At 53.4% G+C, this 26847-nt stretch overlaps 2 protein-coding genes and 1 long non-coding RNA gene across 4 annotated transcripts in view; 1 reads left to right on the forward strand and 2 right to left on the reverse strand.

Moving 5' to 3' along the window:
- SBK1 (SH3 domain binding kinase 1) overlaps nt 1-5910 on the reverse strand; it is a 15338-nt gene extending 9428 nt beyond the window's left edge. The window contains exon 1 of the mRNA XM_027655021.1: nt 5253-5910. Within this exon, the coding sequence (XP_027510822.1) occupies nt 5253-5314 (62 nt within the window). The 5' untranslated portion in view covers nt 5315-5910. The remainder of the gene's footprint in view (nt 1-5252) is intronic.
- A 6013-nt stretch (nt 5911-11923) lies between these two features.
- On the reverse strand, nt 11924-12550 carry LOC113952605. The gene is made up of 3 exons (XR_003529605.1): nt 12503-12550; nt 12162-12241; nt 11924-12041 (listed from the first exon to the last, which is right to left on the reverse strand). It is a non-coding gene; the product is annotated as an uncharacterized LOC113952605 (long non-coding RNA).
- Nucleotides 12551-12904: 354 nt separating this feature from the next.
- XPO6 (exportin 6) overlaps nt 12905-26847 on the forward strand; it is a 55085-nt gene continuing 41142 nt past the window's right edge. The window contains exon 1 of one of the 2 annotated variants that reach the window (XM_027654987.1): nt 12905-13119. In XM_027654987.1, coding sequence (XP_027510788.1) covers nt 13117-13119 — 3 coding nt within the window. In that variant the 5' untranslated portion in view covers nt 12905-13116. The remainder of the gene's footprint in view (nt 13120-26847) is intronic. The other variant, XM_027654986.1, reaches the window with a different exon arrangement.

Raw genomic sequence — 26847 nt, forward strand, 5'->3', positions numbered from 1 at the left:
ACGGAGCAGACCCCGGGGCTGGGGACAATAGAGGTGAGACTGGTGCTCCTAAGGGGTCAGCTTCACACCCCTCACCCACGCAAGGACCCTGATAGTCCAAGCTTGGAGCATATGGGGGTCAGCAGCACCAGCACCATGCAGCAGGAATGTCCAGGCACAGGACTGATCCTGCTGCTCACTGGTCCCCCAGGCACTGCTATCCCTGAGCCCTCCAAGGCTCTGGTCCCTTTCCCTTGGCACAGGTGATGTCCACCGTGGTGTGGGTGATGCTCACCCTGAATCCTAGAGAATGGTTTGGATGGAAAGGGACCTGCCATGGGCAGGGACACCTTCCACTAGACCAGGTTGCTCCAAGGCCCGTCCAACCTGTCCTTGAATGCTTCCAGGGATGGGGCAGCAGCAGCTTCTGTGGACAATCTGTTCCACCACGGCACAGGTGATGCCCCACCACAGCACAGGCTGCTCCCCAAGAGCTGCTCCTCAATACATGCAGGACATGAGGCTTCCCATGGATGGTAAGACCCTTTGGGCTGAGCTAGGGAACACCAGCTGAGGCAAAGGCAACACAGAGGCTTTCCTTCAGCCTCCTTAAATTTGGCAACACGCTCAGCAAGCGATGCCAGAGCTGGGCACCAGCAGCTCTCAGGTACCTCCAGGCCAGGGGACAGTGACAACTTTTCTGGAGGAAGGCGAGGGGTAGGCACTGTGCTCTTCCTTAGAGCATCCCTGGGCACATCTCCTCTTCCTGCATTTCCTTCTGTCCCCACAGATGCTGAGCAGGGACATTTAACACAGACCACAGTTTGTTTGACTCTCAGCTGGGTGCTGGGTCCCTTTGCTTCCCTGATGCCACTTTGACCTGACCCACAGCCATGGGGCTTCCTCATGCTCTGAGGGGGGGCAGTGTGCTGTTCCCACACACCAGCTGTGCCTGCTCTGCTGGGATTGGGGCTGTCCCATTGCCCCCTGAGCCACCCAACCCCTGGACAGGGCCGGGGAGCCATCGGCACTGACTCACTGCCGGCTCTGATCTGCTCCTGTAGAGGACGCAGAGCAATGAATCTTTTCATGAATGACTTTAAAGCAGGAGGGTGAATCACACTCCAGCACTGTGCTTTAATTTGTGTCAGGATCGGCTGTGCCACTGTCACCCTATTCCCGCTTGGCAGCTGCATGGGGCACTGCTGGCCCCAGGGTCTGGGCCCTGGGAAAGGCTCACAGTGCCAGTGCCCTCAGTCTCCCTCCACTCACCAGTTCCTGTAATAGCTCCAGCACCCGTGGCTCGAATGCTCCCAGTGTGGGTGATCCCCACTGGGATGTGGGTGATCCCCACTGCGATGTGGGTGATCCCCACAGGGATGTGGGCATCCCCGTGGCGTGAGAGCAGAAATGCCAGAGCCCAGTGCCCCAGCAAGCCAAGGTGGGCTGGATGGGGGCTGACGGTGCCCAGAGCAGCTGCTGTGGGGCTGGGAAAGGGGTGGCACAGGGCAGGAGAGCATCGTGGGGTGAGGGTGCTGGGAAAAGGGAAAGTTCTGGGAGATGGGGGCAGAGCTACAGTGCTCTCTGCACCATTGGGCCAGCAGGACACAGGCTGGTGAAAGCCACGCCTGCCTTCCTTGCACACCCCACTCCATGGGCTGCTGGGGACGAAGTGGGTCCAGCCTCGCCCCTTCCCAAGTCCCATGTCACCCTGTGTCCCCTGCCTGTCCTTGCCATGCCACTCCAGCTCCCATAGCCTCCCGCTTGCAGCATTCCAAGCTGCTCCTCTGAGCTCTCCTTTGGCTCCCCGCCCTATTTATAGCTCAGGGCTGTTTCTAGGTCAGGTGGGAGGTGCCAGTGCCCAGGGAGCCGGCCCAGGGACCACGGCAGGCTGTGGGGATGGTGTCACAGGTCCTACACATGGATCATCTCCGAGTGTCACCACCCCAACGCTGGAGGATGGGGCTGTGCTATGCTCCGGGTACACAGAGGCTGAGCTGGCAGTGAGGGACCAGCTGGGCCTGGCAGGGCTCTGTGGGACTCTGTGGGACTCTGTGGGACTCTGTGGGACTCCATGGGGCTCTGTGGGGCTTGGGAGGCCTCCATGGGGCTTGGTGGGGCTCAGCAGGGCTCAGTGGAGCTGTATGGGACTCCATGGAGCTTTGTGGAGTTCTGTGGGGCTCCATGGGACTCATCAGGACTCCATGGGACTCCATGAGGTTCACCAGGTCTTTGTAGGGCTTTGTAGGGTTCAGCAGGGCTCCATGGAAGATTCCATGGGGCTCCATTGGCTTATCAGCACTCCGTGGGGTTCTGTGGGGAACTCTGGGGCTCCATGGGTCTCTGTGGGGCTCACCAGGACTCCAGGGGACACCATGTGGCTCCATGGGACTCTGTGGGGCTCCCTGGGGCTTGTCAGCTCCCTTTGTGGCTTCCAGGCTGCAGCTCAGGCCCTTGCCAGCATGTGGGTCACACACACACTGAGTAATAGTAACACCAGTAGTACCAGGGAGCGTTTGCACCGAGCTTTTGGCCTTCAAAGCACTCCCAGAATATTAATAACTAATTATGATTAATGAGATGAAAGAAACCGGATCAAATATGTTTATCACCTCATACAATCCCAAACCGTGCGAAGATCCCCCAGCTCCCCGAGGGACAACGAGTGTCCCTGGGATTTCTGCTCAGAAAGGGAATATCCAGTTTGTGCCATGGGATGTGCCTGGACAGGGTGGGTGGTGGGAAGTGACCTGGAAAGCCCAAAATTTTTTCAGCGAGCCAAATCCCCTCGGAATTCAGCGAGAAGGTCGGTTGTCCCTTCGGCGTCGCTTGGCTGGAGCAGGAGCCCAGGGGCTGAGCCCCCCACGATCGGGGTTCCACTGCCACCCGCAGCCTGTCACGCACCGGTGACACGAGCTAAAACCTGCCGGGCTTGCTGCGGGGATGCTGGGAAGGAGGAGAGGGAGGGAAGCGGGGAGGCTGACGCGGGAGCGGAGCACGCCGGGAGCCGCAAAGGGAACCGCTCGTCCCGGGGGGCTCCGGCGTGTCCCGGCTGGGGGTCGAACACCCCCCATCCCGCCAGCCCGGGGGGCGCTGGGTGCCCCCTCCGTCCCTGGGGACAGCGCCCATCCACGGGGAATTCCAGGGTAAAGGGGATTGGTGGGAGCTGGTTCCCGGACTCTGGACGGGGGGCTCAGCGCCCCCACCTCGGTGGTCCCCCCACGCGTGTGTTGCCATCCCATGTGGTGGCAGCCGGGATGAGATTCCCAGCGGCTGCTCTCAAGGTCGGGGAGGGGACACGACCCGGGAGCTGTGGGGCAGCGGTGGGCACACGCCAAGCCCCTGCCAGCGGCCCTTGGGGTGATGTCCCTGTCCTCGGAGCCCCAGGGCCCGTCCGTGCTCCCGGGGGACATGAGATGGACCCCAACAGCCGGGCGGGGGGCACAGCGTCCTGCGGGCTGGGTCAGGACCGGCAGCACCGGCCGCACTTGCCGGGAGCTTGGGAATGGTGTTGGCTCTGGAGCCGAAGGATGTCTGTGCAGCTACCGGGCTGGAAGGAAACAGAAGGGGGTTCTTTTGAATGGGCTTCCCGGGAAAAGAGGCAGAACGTGTTTCTTCGGGGAGAGGGAGGGACTGAGCTGGAGGCACGGGGAGAGCCACGGGGTCTGCCCTGGCACCCCGACACCTCGGCACCCCGGTACCCAGCACCATCCAGCACCGCACGGCGCCGGCCGCCTCCGCTCGCAGACCGTTCTCCTGGCACCATCTAGAGGCTGCGGGGACAGGCACGGGGGGACAGACGAGGGGGGGAACAGGCACGGGGGGACAGATGCTGCCACAGCACCCATGCGTGGGGCCCACTTACTGCCCCTGGCACAGGTGGCAGCACCAGGGAGCACCCTCTGATTGCACCCTTTGGTCACCCGAGGGGAGCCTACCCCACTGGGGCTGTGCTGGAGGTGACATGCAATGACACCCATGTCACCATGGGATGCAGACAGGCTCAGGGACAGACTGGTGACAACTAGAGGGGTGTTCAGACACAGGGACCCCCACAGCGTAGCCCACCTTGGAGCAGGGCAGGACAGGCACAAGCCAAGGATGTTCCTGCTTCTCCATCCCCCTGCGGCCACCATTCAGGACTCTGGGCCACCACACTGCCACCCTGGGTGCTCCCTCTGTGGCTGAGAACGACAAACTGTGACACCTGTGACCCAGCACAGTGTGGATGCTGCCAGTCAGCTCCAGCCCCAGGCTGTATGGGATGGGAGCCCTGGGAATTCTGTGCATCCCTCAGCCAGCAGCACCCACACACCCTGTCCCCCTCCACCTGGGCAGTGACTCACGGGAACCAAGGCTCCAAAACACCAGGATTTACACCAAAACAAATCCTACAACTTCCTGCACACCAGGAGGAAGGACAGACTGCCTGGATTTGTCCCACACCCACAGCCCAGCTGGTGGCCCTGAGCCCCCCCAGCCCTCACCATGGGCAGCCAGTGCCTGGCAGGCTCCTGGCTGGAGAGGGTGGGAGCTCTGCTCTGGGGATGAAGGCATGGCACAGGAGCCGGCAGTGGCTCAGTGCCACGGAGGAGCAGTTGGGCACAACATGTTCCAGCATTCACACCTCGCATCCTCACCGGCTGCCCGGCTAATTCCGGCACATTCTCCTTGGCTGCCGCTCAGCAGCGCCGATGGCAGAGGAGATTTTGGGGAAGGGGGAGGTGAGTGCCGGTGCTGCTGCTGAGAGGGACAGGCCTTGGGAAGCCTCGTGGCTGCCCTTGGGGCCCCTCAAACTGCTCTGGCCCCCTGGCCCCAGCCAGCCAGGGAAGAGGAGAGACTGGGCAGGGACCCTGCTCAGGTGGGCAGCAGTGGGTGGGATGTCTCAAGGATGGATTTGGGATAGCTCTGGAATACACATCGCTGCCCACAGCCCCGCTCCCATGAGCACACCAGCATGTCATGGCATGGCACAGGATGCCCACTGTGTTCCCCAGAGAGCTGCTGCCAGGGAAGCACATGGCAGACACTCACATGTGCTGTGCACTGCAGCCTCTCTGGGCACTGCATGGCACAGAATGGGGCTCTGGACTCCTCTGGCCAGGAGAAGATGCACCTACTCCAAAGGAAACTTTGGCATGGCCCGTGCCAGGCTCTGTCCCCCAGCCCCGCTCAGTGCCCTGCTCCCATGCCATGCCCCACCATGGGCTCATGGCACAGCCCCACCAGCGCTGTGTCCCCACCAGTGGTGTCCCGGGACCCGCGGCACTGACCTGTGCAGGTGCAGGGGCTGCAGCTCCTCTTTCTGGAAGCAGACGAAGCAGAAGGAATCCATCGCTCGGCTCCAGTGGTCGCCGTGCCCGGGCGAGGGGGACCGCAGGGCACGCAGTGCCGGAGGGGTGTTGGCATCTTCCTTGCCGGTACCGGCGGTGGCCGGAGGCTCACGCTGGCCCTGTCGGGGCCATGGTGTCGGGGGGCCCGTCACACGGCCGGGCTGAGCACCGGGACCGGCCGCTCACCGGGCACGGGGGCAGCGCTGGGATGTGTCGTGTCCCACGTCGCCCTCGCTCCGGGGCTGACGACGCCCAGTGCCACCCCGGCACCCATCGTGCAGCCCGGCCGGCGGCAGTGCCATTCCTCAGGGGGTGCGAGCAGGCACCTGGGATGGCATCACCCGGGCGAGGGGTCCGAGCCCTGCGGTGCTTCAGAGGCCGCGGGAAGCGGCTGCCCCGTGGCACCGGACGGTGCCCGTGTGGCTGTGAGGGAAAAGTGTCCCCTGCAGCAGGTGGGGTCCAGCAGGCGCTGGCAGGATCCAGCGGGGTCTGGAAGGGGTCCGGCAGGCAGGCGGCCGGGTCGGGAGCCCAGCACGCTGGTGGAGGAGGAAAGTTGTGTCGTCGTGGAGCGGCGGCTCCGCGGGGCTCGTCTCACCGGTGGAGCAGCCGCTCGCTCTGACAGCTGAACCAGCGTGCGAGTATTAATAGCTCCAGACTCCCGCGGCGAGGCTGGAAGTTAACTCCTCGCCTGCCGCCTGCCCGAGCTCCAGCCGCCCTCTCCCGGCGCCGGGCGGCTGCCTCGGGGCTCGCCAGGGCTGCAGCTGAGACCTGGCAAACTCAGCTCGCCCACCCCGTGCACAGGGTGTCACCGAGGGACCCATCCTCCGTCCCCACTGCCCGTCTGACTTCCCAGGCTCTGACACAGGAGACATTGCACAACCCGGGGGGAAATCTCTCAGCCTGGGTGCCCGTGGGTGCCCTGTGCCCTGCCAACGGTGGAGTGAGTGGCCTGGGAGCCATCCTGGAGCCATCCTGGAGCCATCCTGAAGGATTGCTCCCCACTGCAGGGCACACGACAGGAGCACCATGGTGCCTTGTGAGGGGTGTCCCTGTCCCACAGTCTGTGTCCGTGCCCCACGAGTGGCATCTTTGCCCCACAGTTGGTCTCCCTGCCCCAAGAGGGACCATTGGTACAAGGCAGGGTGGCCATGCCAGCAGTGTCCAGCTGCTCCAGGCCAATAAGCCAGGCCAGCACCCTGGGCCAGGTGCCCATGAGGCCCCATGCACTCACCATTACCCATCCACTGGGACCAGGTCAGGGACCAGCACATGTCCCTGAAATCCCTGAGAACCAAATCTGGTCCATTACCCCAGCCCACATCCAGAACCCTGGGACAGAAGCAAAGGGCATGTCTTTGGGAAGTGGGAGCAGGAGGACATGGAGAGGTTTCCCCAGCTTGGCCCATGGGCTTCGTCATCTCTCACCCTGAATTATTCAGTGCATGGCTCTGCCTGCAGCGTGTCTGCTCCAGCCACATCCCCAACTAATGGCAAAAATTGATGGCTTTTTAGCTCCTTGTGGCCAGAAAGCTCCAGCTGTGCTGCTCTGGGTCCTGTCCCCCAGGAGAGAGATGGAACTAGCCTGAAGGGTAGTTTATCCCAATTTCATCTCATAGAATCACAGAATCATGGAATGGTTTAGGTTGGAAGGGACCTTAAAGACCATCTCATTCCTGCCATGGGCAGGGACACCTCCCACCAGCCCAGGTTTCTCCAAGCCCCGTCCAACCTGGCCTTGAACACTTCCAGAGATGGGGCAGCCACAGCTTCTCTGGGCAACCTGTGCCAGGGCCTCACCACTCTCACAGGGAAGAATTTCTTCCCAATATCCCATCTAACCCTGCCCTCTGGCAGTGGGAAGCCATTCCCCCTTGGCCTGTCCCTCCAGGCCCTTGTCCCAAGTCCCTCTCCAGCTCTCCTGGAGCCCCTTTAGGGACTAGAAGGGGCTCTCAGGTCTCCCTGGAGCCTTCTCTTCTCCAGGCTGAATATCCCCAGCTCTCCCAGCCTGGCATAAGAGCTGTGCAGAGTGTTTGCAGTGATCCTGTTTCCATGCTGGTCCCTGGGAGCCCCTCTCCTGCCCGTGGGATGCAGATGGGTACCCCCACCACAGCCAGACTCCCATGGTCCCCCAGGTTCCCCCAGTGCGGCGCCAGGGCCCTGGCACCCACCCAGGCACCCACTCACCAGGAACAGGCTGCAAGGAGCAAGAAAAAATGTTAAAATTTAATGCCTCAGCTAATGGGCCGAGTGGAGCGGAGCAGAAACACAGAATAAAAGGGAACGGGCCAGTGTGTCCAGTCCCTGGGAGCCCCTGATCCCACTCCACACTGTGCTTCCCGGAAGAAGGGGAGACCTTCCCTGGCTGATGGGAGCCTGCTGCCCCCTCGCTCAATAAAAACCCAGTAGTGTCAACCCAGAGAGGTCATGAACACTTGTGGCTCCTGATGGATCCCCACAGGGGCTCGTGGTTGGTGACAGACTGCTCAGGGTGGGACCTGGCTCGTGGGAGCCCAAGCTCCATCGTCCTCCTCCACCACCACCCGCACCTCTGCTGGTGTCCCCACAAAACCCATGGGAGGCTGAGAGCAGGGGGAGGTGTGGAAGGGTAGGTCAGGACAGCCTGTTGTGTTGCCTGGGTGGGATTTTGAGGTCTGGGAAGAAGGTTGGGACAGATTCTGATCTTTGTGTAGGTTTGAAAGAAGCCACAGCCCAAATGAGTCCTTTCTCCCTGCCTGTAGGAGAGTGGAGGAGTCTCTCACTGGAGGGAGCAAGCTGCCATTGCTGCCCCTCTCCCACCTGCTTCTCCAGCTCTGGAGCTGTTGGAAGGGGTGATTTGGACACTGGGATGAATTTCCAGGGCTCCCTTTTAGATACACGCAAAACATCTGACTCACAAAGCCTGCCTGGAGCTTGTTCCTGCCAGTGCTCCCCCACACCTCCTCCTCAGTGCCCTGACTCGTGGGCTTCTTCGGTCCCAGTCTAGGAGCAGCTGCCCTTCATGGGATTTGGGAACCCATTTCTAGGGATGTAATCAGTGTGCCAAAAACCCAGCACCCACATAGTCCCAGAGGAATCCCAATGGGGAGCAAAGCAGGAGGCAGGAGGACCTGGCCAGGAGCTGTGGTGGCCACAAAGGTCCCTTGCCCACCATGGCCACCCTGGATGGTCCTTACTGCTCTGCCCAGCACAGGGATGTGGGATGGTGTGGGATAACAGCCCCAACTGACCTCTCTCCATCCCTGGGACACCAGGCTGTGGGTTCCTGTGCCTCACGCAGGTGGAGGAGGATGGATACCCATTCTGGGGAGAGGCATTTTGGGAGCACCCCTTCCCCAGAGCACAGGCTGCGGTGGGTTTATGTAATGAATTACCCACATTTGTACTTTCTGCAGGAATTTGTACTCAGGAATTTTACCTGCTGGGTTTATACATCTTGCTAAATAAGCAAACTCCTTGCCAAGGAACTCGGGAGACACGGGGAGCGGTGGGGGTTTGCGGACAAAACTTTTCCAAGCCGCTTTATTGGACTTATAAAACACAGCTTAACCCTTTTCATTAAATTGCTTTACATGAGGTGGCAGGGCAGTAAAATGCTCGTTTATCCATGGCATTCCAAATGAGTTACAGCTCAGTTTGTGGTAGGCACAGTAAAGGAGATGGGAACAGAGAGGTGGGATGGGAGGGGAAGCCCCGCCAGCGGCTGGGTTGGCGTGAGCCTCAGACTCACCCTGACAGCAAAACCCCAAATGCTGCAAAACAGGAATAAAGCAATTAAATGTGATGAATATTCGAATGTGGGATTGAAGGGGCTGCAATCAAGGCTGGAGCTGTGCAGGAAGCTTGGATAAGAGGGCTTCAAATCACCTTCTAGTGCATTTGAGGGGCTGGTTGTAATAAAAATAAAGTGATAAACCACGCAGAGACAAATTATTTTCACAAATCCTGTTCCCTTGATCTCCCAAAACAGCTGTTCGGCTCCACAGTATTTCCCTTTCTTCTGTGTTTTAAAACATAAAGTTACATAAATAAAAAAAGGAGGACTTCTCCTACCTTGGGGCTAGTCCAGGCACGATACAACCATGCTGCCTCCCAGTTTGAGGAGCCCCAAACTCAAACGGGGGCTGCCACACTCAGTGATGGGGTGGATTCTGTATTTTCTTTAAGATATGGCACTTGCAGCAATGGGCAGAGCCCCAGAAATGGGATAAAGCAGACTCAGGGTCTGGCATGGCCACATTTCCAGGACACACTTCTTATGCTCCAGGGATGCTGGTGGCAGGGGGAGTCCTTACACCTCGAGTTTCGTGGATCTACAACACCACAAAGCCCCCAGTGGGATTGTGTGAGATCTGTTATTACCTGTGTGAGGCACAGGGACATTGGTGACATCCTGTTGTGTCTGTAAGATCTAAAGGGGGCCTGGAAGAAAGATGGGGACAGACTTTTTATAAGGGCCTGGAGGGATAGGACAAGGGGGAATGGCTTCCCACTGACACAGGGCAGGGTTAGATGGGATATTGGGAAGGAATTTTTGGCTTTGAGGGTTGTGAGGCCCTGGCCCAGGTTGCCCAGAGAAGCTGTGGCTGCCCCTGGATCCCTGGAAGTGTCCAAGGCCAGGCTGGACGGGGCTTGGAGCAACCTGGGCTAGTGGAAGGTGTCCCTGCCCATGGCAGGGGGTGGGACTGGATGGGCTTTAATGTCTCTTCAACCCAAATCATTCCATGCTTTATGATCCCTTTGCTTTGGGGCACAAAGCAAGGACAAAGACTTGCAAAGCTCAACAATCACCCTCAGCCCCACATCCTGTGCTAAAAGCTGTTCCACCTCCTTGGGCTTTGCAGGGAAAACAGGAATAGAGAAGAAATCTCCCTGTAGGGATCCAGAAATTTGGTAGAAGGTTCTCTTCCTTCCTTTTGTTTCACCAGCTGGCTCTGTGCCTGCAGGTCCCTCCCACCACAGCCCAGGGAGCTGGGGCCACTTCTGTTTTGGAGACCCTGAGGATCCCACGCCAGAACACAGAGTGGTGGAAGCAGTGGGTCCCCCCTGGCTCTGCAGGCCGATGTCCTGGCTCAGCAGATCCATGTCCCTGGTTTCCCTGGCGCCTCGGAGCGTGTGTCCACACACGGCCCTGTCGGAATGACAAGTGGTGATAATGAGCTTATCCTTTTAATGATCACCATGGTAACGTGCCAGCACAGCCGCCGATCCTAATGTGAGCCCTGCTGAGGTGGCAGATCCGGGGGCTCCAGCCTCACGTCAACCCTCTGCTGGGCACGGCACAGACCTCGGCTCAGCTGGGGGGTTACAGAGGTGTTGGAGGGGCTTGGGAGGAGTCAGAGGGGTTTTGAAGGTGTTGGAGGGATTTTGGAGATGATGGAGGGATTTTGGAGATGTCAGAGAGGTTTTGAAGGAGCCAGAGGGGGGCTGGAGGTGCTGGAGGAGCTTTGGAGGTGTCTGAGGAGTTTTGGAGGCATTGAAGAGGTTTGGAGAGGTTCTGGAGACATTGGAAACATTTTTGTTGATAGTTTAGAGGTGCTGGAGAGGTTTTACAGATTTTGAAAGGGTTTTGGAGGTTTTGGAGGAGTCAGAGGAATTTGGGAGCTATTGGAGGAGTTTTGGGAAGCACTGGAGTGTTTTGGAGGTGTGTTGGAGAGGTTCTGGAGGTGTCAGAGGGATTTTGAGGAGACTGGAGAGGTTTTAGAGATGCTCAAGGGATTTTGGTCTTAAAGGGGTTTTGGAGATGATGGAGAGATTTTGAGGATGTTGGAGGGTTTTGGAGGAGTCAGAGAGGTTTGGGAGGCTTTGGAGAGGTGGGAAATGTTGGAGAGGTTTTGGAAAGGTACTGGAGATGCGGTAGAGATTTTGGAGAGCTTGGAGGGGGGTTGGAGACCTTGGAGAGGTTTTGGAGAGTTTTGAGAAGGTCTGGGGAGGTTTTTGGAGGTGTTGGAGAGATTTTGGAGATGTTGGAGTGGATTCGAAGGCATTGGAGAGATTTTGGAGGTGTTGGAGGGGTTTTGAAGGCGTTGGAGGGTTTTGGAGGTGTTGGAGGGTGTTTGGGAGGTGTTGGGGGTAGGTTTTGGGGCCAGTGCTCTGCCCGAGGGTGCACATGGTCATTTATCACCACATGGCAGCTCACAGCCATTCTCTCCCCTGTGTCCAGGCAGCACCTCCTCACCTGCACAGCTCCTTCCTGGGGAGTTCCCTCACCCTGCCTGGCCCCTCTGGGGTCAGTGCTGTGCTGAGAGTGTGGAAATAAAACCTCCGTGACAGAAAATGTGCTGTGGAAAGGCCCCAGGACTGCTCAGCCCTAAGCTCCTTATTGAGCCCTGGGGACAGTAACAGCCCCAGGGAGGGTTTATTCTCCCTCCTCCCGGTGTTTAATCCTCTAAAGTAAGTGCCAGCCTCTGCAATGTCCCCCCAGGGGCATTGGCTGTCCCCTCAAAAGCCAGTTAAGCCACTGGTTTCAGCCACCTCTTGTCACTGCAGGTGCCACTGAGAGTTTGGGAACCAAAAGGGATGTTTGGATCTGTGTTAACTTCATTGTTTTGGGGCTATGGCTGGTCCCAGCTTCTTGATTCTGTCAGGCAGCAGTTGGGGACTGGATTTCTCTTTATTTAACATTAGTTCACTGGATGAATGGATCTGGATCTCTCAGTTAACATCTTCTCTCCCGGCCACATCAGGCACTGGAAAACCCACGGCCACAAAGAGCTCCAGGTTAAGGCAAACCTGGGAGATGGGAATAGGAATGGGATTCTGGGCCGTGCAGCTCTGTTGTCCTTGCTGAGCAGGGCTGGCAGGGTTGGGGGTTCCCCCCGCTCCAGTTCATTTAATTACTTAATTAGTTACATGGGAAGAAAGTCAGCAAACGCAGAGGGTGTCCTTGGAGCTCTGCTGGGGTTCAGGAGGAGCTGGGAGCACAGGCATCCCTGTGGATCTGGGGCGAGGCCCAGATCCAGTCCCAGGGCAGGTCTGGGACCAGCACTAGCCCAAGGATCAGGCCCAGATCTGGGTCCCATCCCCATCCCATCCCCTCCCTGCCCATTCATCCCATCCCATCCCATCCCATCCCATCCCATCCCCTCCCCTCCCCTCCCCTCCCCTCCCACCCCATCCCATCCCATCCCATCCCATCCCATCCTATCCCATCCCATTCCCTCCCAAGCCCCGCCCCCTCCGCGCGTGCCCACCCATAGTCCCGCCCTTGGCTCCTCCCCCACCGCGCGCGTGCGCAGTCCGGGAGCCCCGTGCTGCCGCGCGGGAAGGGCGTTTCGCGCATGCGCTCCCTTCGGGGGGCGTGGCCAGGCGTGCCCGCCCCCTCCCGCGCCCCGCGAGGCGCCGCGACCTTTTCCAAGATGGCGGCGGCGGCGCGCCGCGGCTGGTTTGCGCAGGCGCCGCACCGCCGCCCGGGCCGTGATTGGCTGCGCGGGCGCGGTGAGCGCTTCCGGAGGGGGGCGGGGCGGGCCCGGGATGCGCCTGGGGTAGTCCCGGTACGGACCCGGCACGAGCAGCGGCACCGCCTCACGCCCGGCACCGGCACCGCCTCACGCCCGGCACCGGCACGGGCCGCGCCCCCACCCACCGCACCGTCCGCCCGCAGCCCTGCCCAGCGCCCCGGGGCTCCCCGTCCCCGCCAACGGGGGAGGCCCGGGGGCTGGGCGCCGGCGGCTCTCCGGTGCCCGCGGTGCGCGGCCGGCGGGGGCTCGCCGGTGCATGGGCAGGGAGGCCCCGCCGGGCCGCCGCCCGCCATGAGATGAGCGGAGCGCGGCGTCCTGCCTAGAGCCGCCCCGGAGCCGCCGCGGCCATGGTGAGTGCGGGGAGCGGGGACGGGACGGGCGGGGGGAACCGGGACCTGCCCGTGGGGCTGCACCCCCAGAGCCGCCCTGGTCACACGAGGAGAAGGGCCGGGAAGGCAGGAATTCCTCCTGGGAGCGCTAGTGCCGGAGACTGTTGGGAATTACAGGTTTTCCGGCCTTACACCCGGGGAGGGAGTGCCCGGAGAAGCTGTGGCTGCCCCATCCCTGGAAGTGTCCAAGGCCAGGTTGGACAGGGCTTGGAGCAACCTGGGCTGGTGGAAGGTGTCCCTGCCCATGGCAGGGGGTGGAACTAGATGAGTTTTAAGGTCTTTTCCAACCCAAACCATTCTGTGGTTCAGAGTCTCCGAGTTGCCGTGTTGGCCTCCAGTTTGGCCATGGATAAGCTGCAGGAATGTCCTGGATTCTCTGCTGGAGACAGTGGCCTTCAGCTGCCTCCCAGCAGCGTCAGCCCTGTGCAATCCCAAGGAGAGATACAGAGGAGATGCAGCACAGTCTGATTTGCACAATCTTTTTTCCCCTTGATAAGGAGCCAGAGGAGACATCTTTGATCCTTTGGGTGCAGGCAGAGCCAGGCTGGGAGGTGGGAATTGCCTCCAGAGGATCATGGTGCTGCTCACTGTCACCATACCACAACTGCTGTTCTGATTTCTCCCTTGTTCTACCCACAGAGAAGCCTTCTTTCCCAGTGTTTATTGGGCTGACAAAGGAAAGCCACAAACATACACTTTGCAGTTGGTCAGTGAGTGGAGAGATGTTTTCAGCAGCTCATGGGAATCTTCCTGCCCTGTCTCCCCCAGAGAGTCCCACTGGGCACAGATAGTAGTTTCTTATCTAATTTTCAACCCCTTTCTCGCATAATCTGACTTAAATGCTGCAGGGTCAGGCCTTGCACCCATTTTCTTCTGGAGTTTGGGTCTTGGTTGTGAATTTCTTCGCTTAAGAACTGAAATAATCACATCTGCTCATTGTTTGATGTGCTCTTTGCTGGTTTATTGAAACCTTGCTCTCTGGAGCCCATTTAAGTTGAGCTTCATTAGTCCCTTTAAGAGTCTTTGCTGCTGCATATGGGGTCTGCTGGGGTGGGATATGGTCTCCTCAATAAATACAAGTAGTAACCTGTTGCTCCTGGGTGTGTGTGGGTGAGGGATGTACCTGCTGTGCCTGCCTGCTCAAGGTGGGTTCCTGATGTGTCTGCCACGTGCCACAGGTCCTTCTAGATTTAGCTTCAGCCAAAGGGGGATATTTTTGAGGTGGATTCGTCTTAGTGAACCCCCCAAGTTCAAAAAGATGAATAAATATTGTGGTTTGGAGGATTTGGTAGACCACTTAAAATTGCAGGTGGCAAAAGGCCTTCTTAATTCTTCCCCTGCCTTGAGATGGACACACACATTTATCCTCCTGAATTACACCATGTTTGCTTCCTTTTGCCATCAACATCCACCATTTGGCTCAGCCACAAGCCCTGCCTTGGGAAATGGAAACAGCCACCGGACTGTGCTGCACCATTTACTGTTGTAACTCCTCATGTGACTCCTGGGCAAGATTTTCCTGCTGTTTCCATTTCCTTGGAGCTTACAGATGGGCATGTTCTGCTGCTAGTGCACCTCCTTCCTGGAAACAGTTGGAAAAGGGGGAAGATGAGCTGCTGGAAGGCATCCTGGGAACAAATAAAACATAATTAAACCCTGCTGTCAGGAATACAGGCTCATGTAAGCAGATTTTCGTAGTGGAGTTGAATTGGGTTAAACTGGAATGGAGTGAGCAGTGATGAATTAGAGCTTGATTAACTGGGGAGGAATTTTGAGAGGAAATTGTGAAGTCTGAGTGCCCAGCAAAGGCAAGAGGGAAACCAGTGATGCACAGTGAGCTCAGAAACTGCACATGCTGTGGAACAGGTGCCCATTTGCTGGGCTTAGGTGCCACTAATGGCTCAGAAATCTTCATGCCACTATTAAAACTTAGTTTCAGAAGAAGCTTGAATCATCCTTGGCTTTCAGAGGTGTTTGTGAAGAGCAGCCCTGCTGTGCTGAGCTCTGGTCGTCCCTGTGTGGTGGTTCCTGTGGCTGCTCGTGCACGTTGTGTCTCTAAAAGCGTTTGTGCAGTGTCCAGTTTGGGGCTTCCTGTGAGGAAGGGGGGTCAGCAATGAGGGTGTCATGACATGTCCATAGGGAAAAGAGTCTTGCAAAATCAGGTGGGTTTCTGGGGAGTTAAATCTCTAAACAGAGAGTAACTAAATCCAACTTCAAGCTTTTCTCTTCTTTCACAGGCCACAAATTATTATATAGTTTCATGCTCAACTTTTAGGGTCTTTCTACGTGATTTAGTGAACAGCTTCAGAATAAATATTGTTTGTGGCACTAATCCTTGAAGGCATTTGTTTTGTCTCATCACTCATTCCTTCACCTTTGTTCCCCTTTGCACTGGTGCAGATAAACAGTCTCTGAGGCCCTCAGAGCTCAGTCAGGAGCTCCCCAGCAATCCTGTCACCTGGGAATTGCATTTGGAATTCCCACGTGAGGCTGAAGTCGGGTGATTGCCTCCTAGGGAATGTATTCTTCAGTTATGTGGGATTTGTGTTCTGCCAGCAACGAGGCCAGCTTAGGAAAGGGGACTTCTTACAGGAAATGCTGCTGTGTGAGGGATCAGAGGGGTTGGAGAACAGGCTCCTCACGGAACAAGTCACGCTTCCCTCAGGTTGTCACTGAGTGTGGAGCCACACAGGGAGCAGACAATGAAAGTGGCAGCACAGATCCCAGGAATCCTGTGTCCTGGTTCTGTGTGTGACAAATATAGCTGCAGAAATGGGAGTAGGCAGTGGTTGTCTGTAGCCTGGCTCTCTGAGTTTCCCACAGCAGCATCCTTGCTTTTATTTTACAGCCTCTATTATCACCTTCCCAGTTTTTTGGCAGTAAGTGCTGTTGTATTCTTACACTTGAAGCTACCTTGATGATGGTTTAGGCCTTCCATTCACTAAGGAGAAAAGAGTGTGTGGATTGCAGCACGTGCAGCCAGGTAATGCTGGTGAGCCACAGGGTATCTGGCACTCTTGGTTGCCAAGGAGCTCCTGCTGAATTAACCAAAATAGCTCCTGTTGATTCTGTGTGTCAGAGTAGCTGAGCTGCTGGCCTTAGGCTGGATCAGGTCTGTGGGAGGTAAACCAGAGCTGGTTTTGGGATCACTGCTGATGTTGGCCGTGCAGATGGCTGAGGATGTTGTGACAGGAGGCAGCAGCAGCTTCTTGCTCCTGCCAAGCCCCCCTGCCTGGTTGTCCCATCGTGCTGGAGACATTCAAACTATGCCAGGGCTGCTCTGGCTGTTGGTGAAACACGTGAGCTGCAGGGATGGCAAGAGATGGAGAGGATGCGGATGTTGCACAGGCAGGAAGTGCTGGCACGTGGTGAGGTGGGCTCTGCCTCACGGGAGGTGTTTGTGTGAGGAGGGAACAGAGTGCCCTCCCTCCCTCCCTGCCCTCAGTGCCAGCTGAAGTGCAGCACCAAAACTGCACCACTGTGGTGGAGCCTGAGCTTCTGTCTGCTCCCTGTACATCTCCCTTATGTACAGCTTACCACTAAAAGTAAACCCTTTGTACAACCATTCTGACTCGCTACTGAGCAGAGAGATGAGAGAATAGGAACTCGGAAGTTCTGGCCTCAGCTCCAACATCTGGCTTCCTTTTTGGACTGGCAAGTCATGTTATAACTCTGTACCCCCCAGTTATCTCCACTTGTTAAATCATTAAACTGGAGGTGAGACCTAATGCTGGTGATTTTTCCCATCTTCTCTATCTCTGCAGCAAAGTCTGTGCAGCTCCAGAGAGGAACTGAGGCTGTAGCAGGAGAAAGAGCTGGTGTCTGCCAAGGATGCTCCCCCCAGAAGAAAAGCTTTTTCTCTGAGGAAAACAGCTCATTTAGCAGAATGGTTGTCCATAATACCTTTCAAGATCTATAATAACTACAATCCATGCATATTTCAAAGACTTGGGTAGCTAAACTTAGGCTGCCCTGTCACCAGGAGGACTAAAATGTGTCCAGGTGGAATTATTGAGCCTCAAGGTTGAGTAAACGAGTTTGAAAAGCTCGTTTCATAGATAATGCTGAGAGATGGGTGGTGGTGGTTGGAATTATTTCAGTAGAAAAGCATTAAAACCTGGCAGGTACTGCCAAGCTCATGCCGTGGGGTTCAGCACTGTGACTGTTCCTGAAATCTCCAAGGAATCTGGGTTGTGTTTGGTGAATTTAGTACACATTATTAGATGTTGTACTTTAGAGCAGGGAGAATTAGCTGCTCTTGATGTTGTTATATTTCCAACAGGTGTTAGTATATGCAAAGTAGAAGAGAATGGAGCTTTTTTATGTACAGGATGATATGTGTCTGGTAAAATGTGTCCTAAAATCCTTCCAACATCCCTTTATCAGTCAGCAGATATTTCAATATTTCCTGGTAGTAATTATATTTGTATTTGGGTCACTGCTGCCTTGGCTCTCTCTGCATCCCAGGTGTTAACATGGTAACCTTCTCCTTTTAGAGAATTAAAAACCAAGACCTTTGCTGCTTTGTTCTATCAAAATAAAATTCTTACAATCCCATTTAGATCAAATAATCCTTGGAATCCCATTTATTAAGTGTGCAGCATGTGCCTGTTCTCCTGTGAAGGCCTCACTGTTCCAACCAAAGTGTAAATATTAACAGTTTGGTAGAGGAAAAACAGTTTTCCTACTGATTCTGATGGTCAAGGACTTGCTTGCTCATCCAGGGTTTTATTTGTCAGTCTTCTGAGGAGAGCTTCTGTCCTCTGGAATTTTGGGAGTGACGCAGCTTCTCCTGGGCTCAGAAGCACCCACAGCTTATGAAAGGTGTTCTGGTGGTGAAGCAACTCTTTACCAGCCTTACCTTCCCTCCACACTCATTTTATCCATGTTTCTGCTTTCTGTTTACAGGCAGGATAATCTCACTCCACCAGAACTGTTCCAGGCTCTTCTAGCAACACCACAAATTCCTTAATTTTCCCCCCCAATCCTTCCTCTGTGTGGATCATGCCTAGAATTCCATTTCTTTTCCCGTTTCCCAACACTTTGCATTCGTGCTCCAGATAACTTTTTATTTGTTTCAGCATCTCCAAGTTTACAGCTGCATCTCTGGGTGTATTTTTAGCATTTTGACTTAATATTTTATTACAGCTTTAATGCAGCGTGGATTTCTTCCCAAGAGGGATTGTCCTGATTCCTTTTTGTCCCCTCTTTGGAGAAGGAAGCTGCTCATCTGTTTTGTATACTGGCTTGTCAGGATGCCAAAGCCAGCACTGGAAGCAGCTTTCCAGAGGAAAGAGTGAGGGGTTTTTTCCTTAGGAGAGATAATTTTGCCTGAAAAAGCTGTGTTGTGCTTGGTTGATTCTCTCCTGCTTCAATGGGTAAGAACAGAACAAGGTTTCTTCTGCATTGCAATAGAAACCCAAATTTTTGGGGGTTGAGGGCAGCTTCTTCCATGGGAGTTTGTTCCAGTGATGATTTTCCTGGAGTAGTAGCTGGTGCTGGAGAACTGGATGTTTAAAATCAAGGTCTGGAGGGGATAATGTAAAAACAGCTACTCTGTATGGCTGGATTTGTTGTTCCCCATGCTGTTACCCTGTTCCTTTGCTTGTGAGGGATAAGATGGAATTTTCTACCATTCCTTGGCTTGCTTTTTGCAAGTGTGAAGGAAACAAAGAGGAGGAGGAGGATGTGATCCATGACCTCTGACATGGAAACATGAGGTAGGTGCTCAGGAGCAATGCAATTCCTGCTCCCATCCATGGCTGGGGGCTGCACCAGCTGCTCCTCTGATCCCACCCCAGGAGATGCAGTTTTTGGGACTGGGGAAGGGTGGAGGAGGAGAAGGAGCTTTGGTTTGCAACAGCTGCTCTTTCTTGTTTCCTGGTGCTTGATGAAGTGGGTTGGGTTGTGTTGACCAAAGCCTGGTTGTGTGTTGGCGGTTTGGATTCTCCTGGTCCCAGGGCAAATATCCCTATATTGGCCCACTGGAATCCCCCCAGTTGTGGGGCAGGTCCTGGAACCTTTCCCAGAGGCTGAACACACTGGTTGTCCCAGCAGGAGATGCTGTTGTGGAATACCACAAAGTGCAGTACCACTGCAGATACCAACATCTTGTTTTTTCTTTGATTGGACTGAGTGTTCTCCCTGCATGAGCTGTCCTTTGGAAACATTTTAATGAATAAAAGGAATCTTAGAGTTATTCCCATGGTGTTATCCATGATGGTTCCATTGTACACTCTTAAATGCCCGACACAACTTGCTCTTGCCAGGAATTAAATTTGGAATATCACAGTCTTTTTTTTCTTCACTTTGGCAGGGGCAAGGGTCTGAAAGTTCCATATTATTGTGTAGTGGAATCATTCCTCTTTGGCAATCAGGTCTGCTGGTGTCATATTCTGGGTGAGGTATAATCCTGCCCCCAGGTTTGCCCCAAACCTCACAGTGATGTCACTGTCTGTAGCCAGGTGTTGGGACAGGTTTTTCCCCGTGGTAATGGGCTTGATACTGCCAGGCAGAAGTGGATGCTGGAAGTGGACTTGGAAAAATCCCAGGAGGATTTGCCTTTCTGCAGCTGCATGCTGAATAATTGTTTTTTCTTACATTCACTTTCTTTTTGGCTTGTCCTAGTGCTTCCCATTTCCAGCTCCACATATGTGCAGACTTCCAGAGACTGCTTCACTTGGGGCTGCAAACAACTGTGATTCAGAGTGTTTCTCTGGATGTTATTGTGATGTGTCTGTAGGTTGAGATAAATAAGGATTTCTTTGCAGCTTTGCAGACGGTGAAATATCTGAGAAGTGTTTTAAAAAATCTGTTAATGCATCTTGGACTCCTTAGAACTGATCCACAAACATGTTGGGTTCACCATTCCTGTCACCATCTCCTTTTCTGCTCTTCTCTCTGATCAAAGGACCTGCCACACTTGAACAAGTGGTGAGGAGCAAGTTTTTTACCATTTTTAAGTGTCAAATACTCATCTGTAAGAGCAAGAATAGTGTTGTCTGTAGGAAGACTCATTAAAACCACAGGAAGTACATAGACCTGTTGGAGAGAGTCCAGAGGAGGCCACCGAGATGCTCCAAGGGCTGGAGCCCCTCTGCTCTGGAGCCAGGCTGGGAGAGCTGGGGGGGGTTCACCTGGAGAAGAGAAGGCTCCAGGGAGACCTGAGAGCCCCTTGCAGGGCCTAAAGGGGCTCCAGGAGAGCTGGAGAGGGACTGGGGACAAGGGATGGAGGGACAGGACACAGGGAATGGCTTCCCACTGATACAGTGCAGGGTTAGATGGGATATTGGGAAGGAATTTTTGTCTTTGAGGGTGGTGAGGCCCTGGGACAGGTTGCCCAGAGAAGCTGTGGCTACCCCTGGATCCCTGGAAGTGTCCAAGGCCAGGTTGGATGGGGCTTGGAGCAACCTGAGCTGGTGGAAGGTGTCCCTGTCTGTGGCAGGGGGTGGAACGAGATGATCTTTGAGGTCCTTCCAACCCAAACCATTCCATGACTCTGTGATAGTTGTGGGGTTTTTAAGCAGACTTCAGCCTAAAAGGCTATACTTGGTACCTTTTGTAAGTTCATTTGACATACTACTGCCCATCTTTTGCTGTTCTGGGACATTTGAGTATGACCTTTTGCCATCTGCCTGTTTAGCAGTCGGGTTAATTGACCTAAAACTGGGGAGGAAGTGCTCTCTCAGTGGGTGAAGCTGCCTTTGGGGCAGCCCTGTGGTCCTGCTTGTGCAAGCCTGATTTGCTTATGCAGGGAAAAGGGAAGTGATTTGAACCCTGTGACCATGGTTGCAGAGCTCCTGCACTAGCATTGCCTTACAGGGAAGGATGAGATCCCTCTCGAAGGTGTCACAGGCTGTGGGACATCCCAGGAACCCAGCAAAAGTGAAGGGATAGACCAAAGCACTGAGTTTGCAAACCTGTTCTTTTACAGAGGTGTTTCCAGGCTCCACTGCAAAATTTTACATTAATTCTGAACTCTGGGAGAGAACCAGAGTCACCTTGCAGTGTTTTAGCATCTGGAAAGTGGCACATGCCCAGCTGGTCACCCTTGGCAGATGCTCAACCTTGTGCTGTGTCTGAAGAACAGGTTTTGCTTGGTTTGTGCTGATACCACACAAAGCAAGAAGTTATTATCACTGGTGGCTTAAAAAGCAGTGGACAGCAGCTCAGAACTGTGTGAGCTACTGAGGAAGATCTGATGGCTGTGGCTGGATTGTCAGATTTAAGTCCAAAAAGTAACTCGGGAGGCACCTGGGCCTACTTTGGTGATGTGCAGGATATTGATCCTGAGGAATCTGTTTTGGGCACTTCTGCATTTCTCAGCTGTATATTGCTGTTTTAGCAACTGCTTGTTTAGGAAAATACTGTGTTGCTAAGCCTTTTCCAGCAGCTAAACCACAAGAAATCAATTAGGAAGTCGTGGGCACGTGACCGAGCGCCGGGGACCCAGAAATCGTTCTTGGGCTCGTCTTCAGCGAGAGTGTGGCTTGAAACAGCACTGCCTCAGTCTGCCTTTGCTTATCCTAGCTTGCTGTGATTATTTTATTCCTTTGGTGGGTTTCTAAGAACATTTCTAGGTATTGAAGCAAATGGAACTGCTGGGTGCAGGGCAGCGACTGCTGGGCTTGGTTATGTGGGTTAAGAGTTACTGGTGTAGAAAGAATCATACTCAGACACTTGAGCCTGTTAATCAAAGTTCAACCTTAAAACCTGATGCCTGGTTAACTGAACCTGCCTGTCCAAGAAGATTTAAGAAATAAGATCCCTTGGGTATTGAAAAGGTGCTGATTACTTGTGGAGCAGGCAGTGTTACAGGGAAGATGATCTGTGTCCTGATCGAGACATCAGGTTGTCTGTCACTGCTGCCTCTCCAGAACCTGTTCCACGGTGCTCGGCCAGGGGTTGTGTTTAATCCTTAGCTGGTGTTTCAACTAAACACATTGGTTCCTGAAGTGCAACCTGGGGTTCCTGAATGGGCCAGTTGGACAGGCAGCAAGGCTTTAAGCAGCTCTGGTGCTGCCCTGAGCTTCGGCGCCGCAGGGAGATGGAGAGGAACGTCGTGCCTTTATTCCTCTGCCAGTTGCCTCGAGGTACAACAGCAATCTATGGATTTTATCCCACAATTTAAGCAAAAAGTCTGCTAGAACAGAACTGAGTTTGAGAAATCCCTGTCTGATCAGTGAACTGTTGAAGTTGTGGCCCTTGAGTGACCCAGGTAAGGGGGTCAGTTCTGCAGCCAGAGATCTTGACACGGCACCAGGAGCCTGAACTGTTCTCCGAGCACAGAGTGAGGCCAAGTCTAGTTTCGGTTCTTTAAACCACAAAAACATCTCCGAAATGCAACAAGGAAACTGAGAGTAAAGGCTGAGCCCTGTCTTGATACCATCAGCAGTGCACTGCAGGGGAGCACGTATGCTCTGGGCTCCTCCTGTAAGACCTCTGAAAAGGAGATCCTGGGAATTGGTGTGAAACTCCCGACTTCTACAGTTATTGGTAAAAATGTTTAAATACAGAGAGTAACACTGCCTTTGAACTCAGAGCTCTGCCCCCCCTGCCCCCCAGCGTGTGTTCATCCTTTCTGGGGGATATGTTGAGTGCCCTACAACTCTTTTAAAAACACTTCATAATTCTGCTTTTGTTGCTAAAAATAGTAGTGCACTTCTGCCACGAATTTCAGTGCACTGAGTGACCCAGGGCTGTTGCAGGGGTTCTCTGGAGTGGTGATCCTGCCTATTGTCACCTATAAAAGAAGGCTTGAAATGATCCACAAGCTTTATGAGAGGATGATTACTGATTTCCTTGTTCATGATCATGTTGGGGTTGGGACAGGAAGGGGCTCTGAAAGACACCCTGGTAATTCTTAAATAAATAAATTACTACCTTAGCACATATGCATGTTAGTATTAGTAATACTAATACTACATAGGTGTATTATTAAGATTATAAAAATACAGAAGGAAGAAAATTCAGCAGCTGGAGTGCAGTTGTTTGTATTTTTATGTATGTGACTGTGCTATTAATTAACTGCACAACATGGGAAGCAGAAGGGTCTGAAGTGGAAGAGGATGGGATGTAATTAGCAAAGGCAGGGTGATAATGAGTTATTTTATACTGGTGCTGTGCATGAATTTTCTTTTTTCTTAACCCTGTGTTAACACTGTCTGCTGGTGGCATTATAGCAATTCCTGCTGGGAATGCATCCAACAGCCAGGTTTCACTTGGTGTCCCTCCTCTCCTGCAGGAGTTGCCCACAAGCTGGTAGATGTAGCTGATAGTCATTTTAGCAGATAAATGTGCTAAGATCCAAATCTTGATAACCAGGAGGAGGCTCAGTTGTGTGTCTTGCTGGGCTCTGTGTCTTGCACAGGAGATGGGAGGAGAGGGGGTGGCTGGGATTGGGATGCAGGAGAAGGCTCCAAAAAGTGAGGAAGCCGGGGAGAGATCTGCATTTGGTGTCAGTACATGTTGTAGGGGGGTTTGGGGGCTGGTGGGTGTTAGATACAGTGTGAAAAGGGCCTCAGCAGTGCAGGTACGGAGGGGAGGGGTGGAACAGGAGTGGGCGTTGGAATTAAAACCATGATGGGTGCAGAGGGTGGTGAGTAACAATTCCCCAACAGAGCTCCTGTCCTCTTTATCTGGAGCTGTAGAAGGGATTCAGTCTGCAGTGACGTGCAGCAGTGCGAGGGTTTTTCCCACCTGCCACTGGAGGAGGTGTTTGGACGCTTTGTGTGGTGTAAAATCCATTCTTCCACATCAGGAAGGTGTTCCAGTGCTGCCTGGAGGATGAAGTCACCTTTGTAACGTTGCAGCTGCAATTAACATCTTACTAAAAAAAACTTTGGGGAGGGATTGCTTTAATTTTGGTTTGGAGTGATAGCCATTTCCAAAGACATTAGGAAAAACCTGAACTGCCATAACCCTCTTACAATTGTCACCAGCCTGAGTTGCCTTATTTAGAATGTTGATGCTCTAATGGCAAACATTAAAAGGTTAACAGCTTGTGTTTTTATGGCAAAGCATTAGAGAAAAGCTTTCCTCTAAACGAAACAATCCCCTCGGAGAATGTAAAATGAAATAAAAAATAGAAGAGGAAGTGAACTCTTTTAAAGTGCTTGTGGAGAAAATGGAAATGGCTTTAGAAAGCACTTCTTCCAGAATGATCAGGTACTTTTTTTAAGGGGTGGATTGTCTCTGGTTATATACAAACTTAAATTAGCATTGAATTATCCATTAGTGTAAATGTGCAATGTCTAAATTGAAATCCAAAGATCATTCCCCCGTTGTTTGCTGGAGTTGGATGAGTAACTCATTCTACCCAAAGGCTTTAGTCATAGTCTGCAACCTAAACTAAGCTTGTTCTGGAGTCAGCAGCAGGGGACAAAGATTTTGCTTCTCCAGAGCCTTACTGAGGTGCAGTTCAATACTGAACAGCCTGAATGCAGTAAGTTGGCAGCTATTTCTTTCCTTAATCAGCAGAAATCATAAATGAGAAATGACTCACACAACTTCAAATGTAATTGGAGATAGCCCTGAAATCAGCTGGTGGTGTAGATCCTTCTTTTGGTGCTCAAGTGGATGGAGAATCATTGCATGTGCAAGTTCTTGGTAGCAAATCTTGTGTTTTCTGTCAGAATGGAACTGTTTGAGTTGTGAACCTGTAATTGTTCTGGTTGTACAATGAGGGCACGGAAGGTTGGAGTCCGTAGATAAATGGAATGAGTAAACAGCTCCACACCTCCCTCCTGATAACGTATGAAACACCTTTAGCAAACCTAACGAGGGGAAATGGGATGGGAAGGACAGAGGTTGACAGTGGCTCTCCCTCACTTGATCCATATCAAGTCATGCTTGGATCACATGGGACAATTCCAGGAGGAGCAGAACTGTGGCACAGACCCAATCCAGCACAGCAGCACTTCAAAGGACTGTTCTGGGGAGAATCAGCTGTGACACACCTCTGAGATGTTATTTTGACCCCCTTGCCAGGTCAAAGTGTGGATATCCTGTTGGAGCATGGACAGTAGCTGTGGGTGTGTTGGCATTTAGCCGTGTTTGCTTTCACCTCTCACTGCCTTGTTCCTCTAATGGAACTGTGATGAGGACATCACCTTTGCCAGAGGATCTGCTGAATTTGGCAGCCAAGATCCTCCCTGTGGCTGCCTGGGGGTCAGAACTCTACCGTAGTGTTCAGGCAGTGGAGCTGGTGTGGATGGTGACGTGTCACATCTTACCTCAAATACTGGTAGTGAACTGCAAAGCTCTCCTGGTAAGAAGCTCACAGTACTTGCTCTGCAAACACAAGTCATAGAACTGAGTGTATTTCCCTCAAATGGTTGGCAGAAGGGAGAAATAGTATTTCCTGAGGGTTTGATCCAGCCCTGGGAGGCACTAGGGGTAAGAGAGGTCAGATTGTACACTTTGTGAAAGTGTATAATGGGAAGTATTTCTGTTTTAACAGTTGAATATTTAGTGATGCCTTGTGAAGATGAGGCAAACTGCCATTACCCAGAATGTCTGTAGTAAATTCTGCTGCTGATGGTCCTGACTTTCCTTGGAAACCTTTAAAAATGGAATTTGTGCATGTCCCAAATGGCTGATTTTCAGAGCAGAAACTGAACTGCACCTTGCTGGTTCTGGCTGCCCGTGGGATGGGATCTTGTCCTGAAGCAATCCTTAGTACCTGTGCTGCTCCGTGCCAGGGTTCATGGCATTCTCTTCATGACAGTGGTGGTGCTTTCCTGCCCTTTTCCTCAATGCAGGGTAAACACAGAGCCCTAGAAGAAGGCAAACTCACAATAGCATGAGCAGTAACAGAGAAGATATTCCAACAGGTACAGCCACATCTTACAGCTCTACCTTGATTGGAGTCTCACTCATCTGCTCTCTGGGCTGTCTGGGTGCAGTGGTTTTTCCCTGCAGCTCATTATCTCAGTGGCCTCATTATCAGGGCCTTTCCTGGCAAGGTGGGTGATGACCACGTGCTCCAGGATCTGGTTAACTTGAGGAATCCCCAAAGGCATCAGCAAACACAGATCCTTTGTAACCCAGCCCGTGGCTAGAAGGGGATGCACGTGCTGTGCCCACAGGTAGGGAAGACCTGGGAGGCTCCTGCTTGCAGAACCAGTCCTGGGCTGGGTTTTGGTTACTTCAGACAATTTTTCCTTCTTCACCTTTGGCCTCTGGGACAGCTGGGAGAAGTCAGACAAGAGAAGAAAACAATCTTGGAGGTCATGCTGTTTCTTTGTGCCCGAGTTGGCCTTGGCTGCTGGACAGCCTGGGCTTTTTGCATTAAATGTTTGTGTTGTGCTCTCTGGTTTGTTTTTCTGCTTTTGACACGTTGAACATCACGATGGTGGTGTTCTGCTATGAAAGATTAAGTGTGTTCCTGGGAGGAGGCTCTGTCATCTTCCAAATCTCAGTGCTGAAGTCAATGGAGGACGTGGCAGATGCTCAGGATTTATGAGAACTCCGTAATTTATTTCCAAAAGTAGGAAATAAATCTTGAGTCTTGGAAAAAAATCGACTTATCTCAACTACTCTTCCTGAAGAAGGATTCAATTAACTCTCCAGAGATGATGGAGCTCTGCCATCCTGTGAAGAACTGAGAGTTCTCTGTGAATTGAGGTGATCTTGATCTTTCCTGGTGGAAAGCGGAGTGTGAGAACAGGGGGAATTTGCATCAAATTG

Source organism: Corapipo altera, unplaced genomic scaffold (genome assembly GCF_003945725.1).
Source record: "Corapipo altera isolate COAL_440 unplaced genomic scaffold, ASM394572v1 98, whole genome shotgun sequence".
Lineage (NCBI taxonomy): Eukaryota > Metazoa > Chordata > Aves > Passeriformes > Pipridae > Corapipo > Corapipo altera.